This window comes from Symphodus melops (genome assembly GCF_947650265.1).
Source record: "Symphodus melops genome assembly, chromosome: 14".
NCBI classification, from domain to species: Eukaryota; Metazoa; Chordata; class Actinopteri; order Labriformes; family Labridae; genus Symphodus; species Symphodus melops.
The window spans coordinates 14,074,592-14,083,994 of NC_136704.1; the positions used below are offsets into that span (position 1 = coordinate 14,074,592).

The 9,403-nt window shown below is 37.9% G+C and overlaps 2 protein-coding genes across 2 annotated transcripts; both read right to left on the reverse strand.

The window, feature by feature from the left end:
- Window positions 1-1,896: 1,896 nt before the first annotated feature.
- Window positions 1,897-6,026, reverse strand: c8g (complement component 8, gamma polypeptide). Its single transcript, XM_079361826.1, has 7 exons — window positions 5,726-6,026; window positions 4,613-4,752; window positions 3,988-4,058; window positions 3,798-3,905; window positions 3,551-3,655; window positions 2,720-2,755; window positions 1,897-2,013 (listed from the first exon to the last, which is right to left on the reverse strand). The coding sequence occupies exons 1-7, from the start codon at window positions 5,906-5,908 to the stop codon at window positions 1,994-1,996; spliced, it is 663 nt and encodes a 220-aa protein (XP_079217952.1). The 5' UTR covers window positions 5,909-6,026; the 3' UTR covers window positions 1,897-1,993.
- Window positions 6,027-6,229: 203 nt separating this feature from the next.
- Window positions 6,230-9,388, reverse strand: msrb2 (methionine sulfoxide reductase B2). Its single transcript, XM_079361827.1, has 5 exons — window positions 8,574-9,388; window positions 8,032-8,129; window positions 7,456-7,532; window positions 7,086-7,233; window positions 6,230-6,977 (listed from the first exon to the last, which is right to left on the reverse strand). The coding sequence occupies exons 1-5, from the start codon at window positions 8,689-8,691 to the stop codon at window positions 6,846-6,848; spliced, it is 573 nt and encodes a 190-aa protein (XP_079217953.1). The 5' UTR covers window positions 8,692-9,388; the 3' UTR covers window positions 6,230-6,845.
- Between the last annotated feature and the right edge of the window lie 15 nt (window positions 9,389-9,403).

Below are 9,403 nucleotides of genomic sequence, written 5' to 3' on the forward strand. Positions count from 1 at the left end.
TTTCCCCCTCCTCCTTCTCTTTCCGTCTCCTCCTACCTCCTCCCTCCTACTGCTTTGTTTTCTGTATTACAAAAACTCTCTGGTCTTCACCCACAGCAATGCAAATCACTGCTGTTACACAACTGGCACGTGTGGATGGGGGAGGAGAAAGTGGTGGAAACGGGGGATAAAGGGGTACATAACAGTACTCTTTTTACACCCCTCCCCTTCTGCCTTTAAGAGAAGCATGCTGTGACTATCAAAACAGCTGTTATAAGAGTGAATAGTTATTCACTATAAACCAAAAATAAGATAAATTAAGTACAGAAGTGCTCCTGGAGAAATGAGACACTAGAAGCTCTTTTAATAAACATGTGCATCCATGACAAACTGCTTATATCAACTTTAAATAAGATAAAAAGAACTGTCTCAATCAATTGTAGTGAAAATGGATTTAATGCAGCATTGCATTGCAAGCAGTGGAGATGTTTAGCGCTCATATAACAATGCTGCCAGTGTTGCATACAATGATTCAACTGGTGCAATTCATGTAATGCTTTTAAAGTAGATCCATAAAACTATTTTTACTGTTTTACAGTTTGAGAAAAAGAGTTGAGTCATATTTAACAAAAATGAAATGTTTAAAACATCTTTGTCTTACTGGCCACTAAATCACTTTATAGAGCAATGTGTATAATTTAGGAGTTAATCATGTGTTGATTGGTTGGAAAATCTTAACTTGCAAGAATGCATTGATGGACCCATCAGAGCTCCCTTTGTTATGAGACAAGACAGGAGCTGACTTGCAATCAGCTGGTTATGTAACACACACACACACGGGACAGAGGTGCTGGGTGGAGCTAGGAGCAGCTTTGAGATGCATATTTGGTAACCTCGTTTTGTAACAGAACCCTCTCAACCCCTTTAGAACGGCACATCTGATCTGCATTAACGCTTGCTCCCCCCCCTACCCTTCCTATGTGTCCTGACTCACACCCCAGGTGCACACAGATATGCTGATGTAACAGTTTTTTTTTATTTAAAAAGAAGTGTTTGGCAGCAACATTAAACATTCCAGATGACACTGAACAGTGACAGTTTTTGACCTATGTTTAAACATACAATGAGCGCTCACTGAATCATCCTGTTGGTTTCCAGTTTGAACTGAATGTTGTGTGCCTGTAAAACCTGACCGTAATAGTTTTTCACACTGTAAAGCTAAAATGCACAAGGGAAAATGAATCTTAACACACGTGCATGGAACAACATGTAATCTTTCCTGTATTACTTTGTGCAGTGTAATACTAAAGCATCACAATAACATTAAGTAACTTTGGTGGTAATCTCTGGACAGCAAGTCCATGAATTCATCAGTTTCGAGCAGACATTCGAAAACTCCGTATCAGTGCAATTTATGTAATGTGTATGCAGCACATTGTGACAGTTTGATTCACATTATGCATGTGATGGCTCACGAAATGACCGTTTTTTTATTAAGAGAGTAAAATGTTTCAACTGAGAAGAAATGTAATACAAATAGGTGGCCCAGGTTTAAGTCTGAGCTATGGCTCCTTTTCCACATCATTCTACTGACTCTCCCTGACTAAAACTATATCCACTATCCTATCTCTACAATGAAGTCCCAAAAATAAGTTTAGACCCAAAAAAAAGTGTTTAAACTGTGGACAATGTTGTATTTAACTTCCTTAATTTTGTTTAATATTAATAATCCCATCAGTAATGCAAATAGCATTTTGTTGTAAACAAGAATACATCTCATGCGATGTTTAAATATTTATTTTAGTAAAAAGGGGACAGAGCAGTTAACATTAATTAGTATAAACTTTTAAGGATTTTTATCATTATGGACCTGATTTGTGAACTGAGTTATACCGTTTTAAAACAAGCAAAACCTGGTGCAGTCGTGCAACATTTTTTATTGATTTTTAGAATCATTCCATATTCAGATTAGAAAATTGAAACCGCCCAGCCTGCAGGATATGTCACAGCCTCCTCAGCATGTTGGGACACAATCTGTAAATCAAAGAGTTACGTTTTAATTGCATCGGCAGCGGTTTTCTTTTCCAGATTAGATAACATGTTGACTGTGTTTAAATAACAATTGTTACACAAGTTGAATCCAACACATGCGCAGCCTGCAGGAAAAAACAGGAAAAGTATTTGGAAAGGTCACAATAGGTCATTTGTTTCCTCTTGGAGTCACTCCCCTCTCTTTCTGGAACTCTTTTTCTCTCTTTTTCTTGTAACATCTTGACGTATCGCCACTGAATCTATGCTATACCTCCACAAAACGTCATGTGAGGATTTTCGTAAATTTTCTCCACAAATAATACCCTTAAAAACTCAAACTGAACAAGCTAACTTAACATGAATATGTTCTGGGAAACAATGAACAACATTTAACTTCTAACAGTTACACTTAGTGGGAAAGAAATGCGTGAAATCTGTCAGGAGTTCTATTACATGAGCCTGATTCTGAATGTACTGCGGTGTAAAATGACCTGTCTGCCATCAGCTCTGACTATAAATTAAACCAGCAGGCTGCACTGACGGTTACATAACTTCGGCTTATTCTATACAATCTCTTCTTGTTTGAGTGACACTCTTTCTCATGGCCTCGTGTCACGTGGATGAAATAAAAAAACATATTGTTTTTATGCCATTATTATTTTCCTCTATCACAGAATTGTAGCTGCCTGTATTGCTGTATTAAACATACTGATTATATGGTCCTGGTCCACCTCGCCACAGTGACCTGGGGAAGAAGAAGAAAATAACACTTATTTCTTTCTTTTTTAAATATATGTATATATATATTCATTTTTTTATTTAGTTTTTCAAAATTACACAACAGAAAAATCCCGACATCGCAGGCCAAAACATGTAACGACAGACACTCGCAACAAGACAAAACATAACAAAGCAAGACCAAAAAAACAAAAAATAGGAGGCAAAGCAGTACTTCCTGAATGTCATGGTTTGTTGTTTAGTTTTATACTTCGATTATTGCTTCAGTATTTCCTGTTATATTTGATCATTTGTTATCCTTGTGTTTCTCTGTGTCCTAATTACAGTGACATTCTTGAGTTCTTTGTGTCTTTAGTGTTTCCTGTTTTATTTTGTAGTTCTCATCTCTAGTGTATCTTGTCTTACTTCCTCCTTTTGTCTGGTCCCTTTTGATTGCCCTGAATGTCTTCACCTGTGTTGTTAGTCTCATCTGCGTTTAATTACCCATATGTCTATTTAGTTTTAGTGTTCCTTTATGCTTGTAGTTAGTTGGACTTGTTTTATCCTTGAAAAGAAGTAAGCTTTGTTTTTTTCATTTTGCCTTGTCTTGAATTGTCCATGTTTTTCCACAAACATGACACTCACACATTATGAATGAAAGTCTGCCTTAACTGATCGAGTGATGAGAAATCACTGAGTGTGGATGTAGTTTTTATTCCATTTTAAAAAAGAAGCACAAGCTGTTCTAGTCTACTTTAACAATCCTCCTGCAGACAGGCTGTTAACATGGATCATGTTATCTTTCAGGTGTGCATGGACTTACTGTAAGTGGGGAAGGGGAAGAGGTAAGCCAGCCCCAGTTTTTGTTTTTCAGCAAGCTGCTCAAACTTGGTCAACATCGGCTCTGACAGATCATCCACAGACCTGCCTGCATGCAGAGGACAACTCAAACATTAGACAATCAGAACTGCATATTCTATACATGCAGTGCAGCAAAACATGGTCAGCAGCATGGCATTTTTTAAAAGATCTAATACACCAAACATGGTTCAAAGGAACAAGGACCCCACCATAGAGTTTCATGGTGATTTTGTCTTGTTTCTGGTAGTACATGATGGCATAGTTATCATAGTCCGTCTCCCCGACCACTATCTCAGTGTTGAGCTCAGGCCGAGAGCCTGGTGGACACAATAAAAAGAACTGTCACACAAAGGGATTCTGCACATAATGCATCAAATGTAACAAAAGAGTGGCATTGACCTTTAAGTGTCAGCTTGCCTGGGGTTGGGGAGAGATTGTAGACTTGTAAAATCTCCCAACACAGATGATTACTTAGGAGAGACAAGTTTGTGTCAGAGAAACATTCAATTAAAACAGGCATCAAATGGGAATAAATAAGATTTAACTACTGCAAGAGACCATAAAGAATTGAAAAATGTTGATTTACTTTTCATATATTTAGTGTTTCACAATAACCAGATGTTTTGTCAGAAAACCTCAAATTAGTGTTGCTCAAGAAGAACCAGTAAGACTTCATCTTTAGCATAGACCAAAACAGCGTGACCTTCAAATTGCAACAGATATTTTTAGAATGTCTTACAAAAAAAACAGCCATATTTTTCAAATTTTCAATTGTGCAATTTGTACCCTTTGGTTTGGCAAAAGTTAGGTCAACATGACATGAGAGTGTTTTTGTAATAAACTAAAGGATTATATGGTCCCACTTCCTCCTTTTTGAGATAACTCAATAACCGAACATGTGGTGGAGGAATGAAGCAAGAGCACAGAAAGGAAAAAGGGTGGCATAATGGCCCCCTCTGCTGGTAAATAAAGGTACACAAGAATCGCCAAGCAGTTCAATCTAAACTCATACATTGGTACTTACTGCCGCGTTTTGGTGCTGACAGACAACGTTTGGTCAGAGTTAAGAGTGAGGGTCATTAGTGTGGGCTCCACTTTGGTTCCATGATTAATCAGGAAAGAGCATTTGGACGCAGTGTTAAGTAAGTACCACCTTCCTGCCATCTGCAACACAGATAAGCAGAAAAATGTATCAAGAAATTCATAAATTCTCCAAAGCTGTCAGGAAGAGTATTTGGAAATAGAAAACACATTTTGGAGGCAGACATAAGTCAGTTTCTCTCTCCATAACCGAAAGTTTTGACCTATGATTGAGTCTACAAGTCTCATCTACAAAGGATTGGCCCTTTGTCTGAAAATTGAAAATACAAGTTAAAAGTCTATCTGATGATAAAACAAAAAGTCTGCTTCAAACATCCTGTGTTGTGCTCAAATAATATTTCACTAAAAAGGCCCGTGTTGCTTAATACATAATATTGACTATTACACAAGCATGTCCACATTCCATTTTACTCTGAGTAAGGCTATGAAGATTCTACTAGTTGTTAGTCCCAGTGGTTATGGCTAATGATAACTGAACTACTTCTGAGCAGAAGAGCTGGATGGAAAGAAAGATCATTCACAATTTGCAAATTATAAAATGATGGTATATTTAATGTTCCTAAATACATCGATTTTGAAACTCCTTGATGGTATTATGTTATCTAATACATTTTTACTTACATTTATTTCAACATCTGATGATGTTTCCTGTTATTTAACTCCTTAATCAATGCATAGTGTACTGAATAGTATACTCACAAATACTAGTAAATGAGAAACGCAATCGAACATCAGAGTGCTGCAGTCTTTTAACAATTATCTTCTTTTTAATAGATCATTTATCGTTTTAGTGAAACTTCTCCATCAACATCTTGTTTTGTCTCTATTCATTTTAAATAGAAGTTATAATATAATAATGCAAATAGTCTACCTGTCAGATTCTAGCTTGATTTTAAGGTTCAAAGCAAAAACATTTGAATGACAAGAGTCTCAAAATTAGCAGTAGTATAAACAAAGACATTGATAAAGACAAAGGTAATACCATAAACCAACCAAACAAACAGCAGTGTACAGTGTTTGATCTCTAGTGTCTTACCCGCTGTATATCTATGTTCTGTGCAGTTGGGGCCAGGTCAATAGGATCAACCTTTGGCTTCTTCTTTGGTCGCCTTTGGGGTCGTGGTCGACTTACAGCCCCTCCTACCGCCTCCGTGGAACCCCACAAACCTACACACATCAACCCCACCACCAGCAGCATCCAACGCCACACTCCAACCATCCTAGCACTCGCAATAAAACCTCCAACGGTCAGTATTCTCCTTTAGGGCTCCGCAGGTACCTGCACTCTTACTGGTCAACTATTGGTTGTTGTGTTTAACCTTTCTGTCTGTAGTCTATGTTTTTCAGTCTGAACTACTCAACTTTAAACAGCCACTGATAGAGCACATACACAAAGAGGAGCAGGAGGCAAACATTGGGAAACATGTTTGATTAAATATTAACTTGGTTTACTGGCACTGATGAGTTTATACTGCATTTCTACTGAATGTCGTACAATGCCATTAGGTGTTGACCTGATTATCCTAATAATAATGAACGATTTAGAAAACAAAAAGAACATACATTTATTGGCAATTACATAACAAATTCATGTTATCTGTAACTGTGACATCAGACAGATAACCCTGAACACAAGTACAACTTCCTGTGTTTTAAATCTTCACAAAAAAAATATTACAAATTATTTAGGCCTTGTGCACTTTGTGATAGTGTGTTTATACATTATGGGTTTAGACATTATTCCAAATTGTTTCAAAGTATAAATCGGGACAAACATAATTTACCTTTCATTCATTCATTTTTTTATTAACAAGATTGTAAAACAATTCTAAAAAATTCAAGCTTGGTTTGAAAGTGTGTTTTTTATTAAAGGGTTGAGCTGAGAGGCTGATGGTCTACAGCTTGAGTTAATGGAAATGTCTGCAGAGTATTACCTGAACCCCGGTGCATTTATTCAAACCTCCACAAGAGACTGAGCTGAGTTCAGTTAATCAAACCACAGGAAGTGAATTCCCTTCTAAATCCATACCCTTAAAACCTTTGTTATAAACATATTGTATAATTCAACACCATAATAATTCAACATTCATCTACATTTAGCCTCCTAAAACCGACTGGTCTGCATCAAAACATGGAGCAAGTGTGTGTTCAGTGTGTTAGTTTTCCTCTGGCAAGTTGGGCTTGAGGTTTTCTCGGGGTTTAAATGTGAGAGCTACACTGTTGATACAGAACCGCTGACCTGTGGGGTCTGGCCCATCTTCAAACACATGACCCAGGTGGGCATCGCACTGCATCAAACAAACAAAAAAGCACAATGAGACAGTTGACGTTTCTATATTAACTGGAAAACGTAAGCAAACATGAACTTTGTCCTCGAAGCTCAGAACACTACTCACAGTTTTACAAAGGACCTCTGTACTCGCAGTTCCCAGGCTGTTGTCAGGGCGACGAATGATTGAGGCGTGGCTTTCATCCCTCTCCCATGTCCCATGAGCCTCTTTAAATGCAGGCCAGCCTGTCCCAGAGTCATACTTAGCTTCTGAACTACAAAAGGAAGGAAAATGTCCTACATTACCATCAGTTTATGTATTTTATAACAATCGAACACATTGAACAATCCTTGGGCTGTTTGTTGGCAAGGCTTATAGCTTCCATTCAACATTGCTGTAGTAAAAAAAAAAGAGAGAATAATAGTATTTTTCAACAAAGATGTTTTATGTCATGCCACATAAAACATTATGAACTATTCGTTTTCTGCTATTTTACCTGAAAAGAGGAGAATCACAGCAGACACAGTGGTACATCCCCTCTTCAGAATGGTTTAGGTAGATCCCACTAAAAGGCTAAAGACACACACATTTAGAAGTAAAAACACAGGAGTAATATTCGAGGTTTAACAACAGTTTCTTTAAGCTAATGATTTGGTAGGGTTAGTACAGTAATTGTATCTGGATTGGTTGACCCTGACTCAGGTTAACAGTACTGAACAAAGTCCATGTTTGCTGGTTTTATGAGACTATATGTGGGTCAGGCTGAGATAATGTTGGCCTGACATGCATTCATACATCTTAAACCAAGGAAAAAGTTGTATTAACTTTTAACAGTGATTGTATGTTTTGCTTGGCCACTGAAGATGCAGACTTGTTAAATTGATAGTATTACCTCTTATTAGAAGTACAATTGAAGCTATGAGATTCCTAAAAAAGTTTTAAACAGCATTTTTTTTTGTCTAGGCACACATCTTCCTGAAGAGGAGACTCATTGCTCCTCTTCAGACTCCCTTTTCTCTTTTTACCCCTCTTCATGCCTGGAGCAGCACCTTGAAATTAGTATGGTACTCACCTCCTCTGTCCCCTTCTCTCTGGTGACTACATACTGTTCTGGGGTCAGTTTTTTGTGCCAGTCTGTAGTCTCATTGTAACGGGTGAGAGACAGCAGGCCTGCAGAGCAGAGGTCACAATGATGAAGCCAGAAATCTTGGTATTAATATAACATACTGGAAATACATTAAAATCAATCGTTCAGATTAAAGGTATAGCCTGTATACTATTGTATTATAAATAAATGTATACAGCACTATAATGTGTAAACATAAAAGCCATAATGCTTCTAATATTGTTTTATAGAAACTTCAAAGTTATGTAACTCTCAAAGGTAGCCGTTCATAAACAAACGGAAGCACCTTTTCAGATTTTTAAAAATAAATAACTTGTAGCCGATTGTTTCTTTTTGTTAGTGCGCTGACTGCGCTCGAAAAAGGCTCGATATTTAAACTCGTCACAGAAATGCTGCACAGCGAACCTGCAGGAGTCATGCTTCAGCTACAACATGCGATAACTGGTAAAGTTACAGATTAAAGGCAAAGAATAAAATTAATCTAATACCTTGAGATGTGCATACAGGGCGAAAAAATACAGGAATCGTCCTCGGTAACACCCGGGATCTAGCTGTAGCCCGATGAGAAAGGACTGTGAAGAGACGACGAGCGGCCAAGCGGGACATGTTTGCTGCTACAGAGTCAAGTGTGTGTGTGTGTGTGTGTGTGTGTGTGTGTGTGTGAAGTCAAGTGCACACGTCACAAGATGAGTAGATGAAGCGTTTCCGCCGCGGCAGGTTCGCGCTGGTCCTCTCTGGGCTGATGCTGACTCGATGACCCGGTCAAAAATCCCTCCTCCACATATGCAGTTCAAAGTCGACTGGACTCACTTTATTGTTAGATTATGAGCATGCTGCTTTACGGATAGAAAAGGGCTTTATTGGAGGAAATGGTGGTGATTCCTTTGACAAGTTATCTTGTTTATTAATCAAAAATAATCAGGGTGTTCATCAGGAAATACAATGACAGCTATTAGTATGCCGATGCATATCTCTCCTAGATAGTAATCTGGGGACGAGTAGACTAATCCTAGAATGCAACGTTTCCCATGCAAAATTAACGATCCATAGCCCAACACATTATTCTCGTTTCAAATGATCTGCCCTCAGTTGAAGTTGAGAGTAAATACCATGGATGTGCTTCTACTGTGGTAAGTGACCGTTGTTTAACCCCACCTGGCTTTAGTACCAACATGAGTTACGACACTCTTTTGGTGGAGAAATAAACATTTGTGACAATGATCACTTTATCTAAAATGTGATTGCCTGAATCCTTAATAAATTACGTTCCACCGTCCTACATTTCCAGGAATAGTCGATTTCAACCCATCACATAGAA

What these genes read in the sequence shown, in the direction of transcription:
- c8g (XM_079361826.1), bottom strand. Translation starts at nt 5,908, where the DNA reads ATGGTTGGAGTGTGGCGTTGGATGCTGCTGGTGGTGGGGTTGATGTGT. An exon ending in AGGCAAGCTGACACTTAAAG is followed by an intron (nt 3,906 to 3,987) that starts GTCAATGCCACT and finishes TGTGTCCACCAG; the next exon opens with GCTCTCGGCCTGAGCTCAAC. An exon ending in CTTCCCCTTCCCCACTTACA is followed by an intron (nt 2,756 to 3,550) that starts GTAAGTCCATGC and finishes CTTCTTCCCCAG; the next exon opens with GTCACTGTGGCGAGGTGGAC.
- msrb2 (XM_079361827.1), bottom strand. Translation starts at nt 8,691, where the DNA reads ATGTCCCGCTTGGCCGCTCGTCGTCTCTTCACAGTCCTTTCTCATCGG. An exon ending in GAGAGAAGGGGACAGAGGAG is followed by an intron (nt 7,533 to 8,031) that starts GTGAGTACCATA and finishes GTGTGTCTTTAG; the next exon opens with CCTTTTAGTGGGATCTACCT. An exon ending in CAGAGGTCCTTTGTAAAACT is followed by an intron (nt 6,978 to 7,085) that starts GTGAGTAGTGTT and finishes TGTTTGATGCAG; the next exon opens with TGCGATGCCCACCTGGGTCA.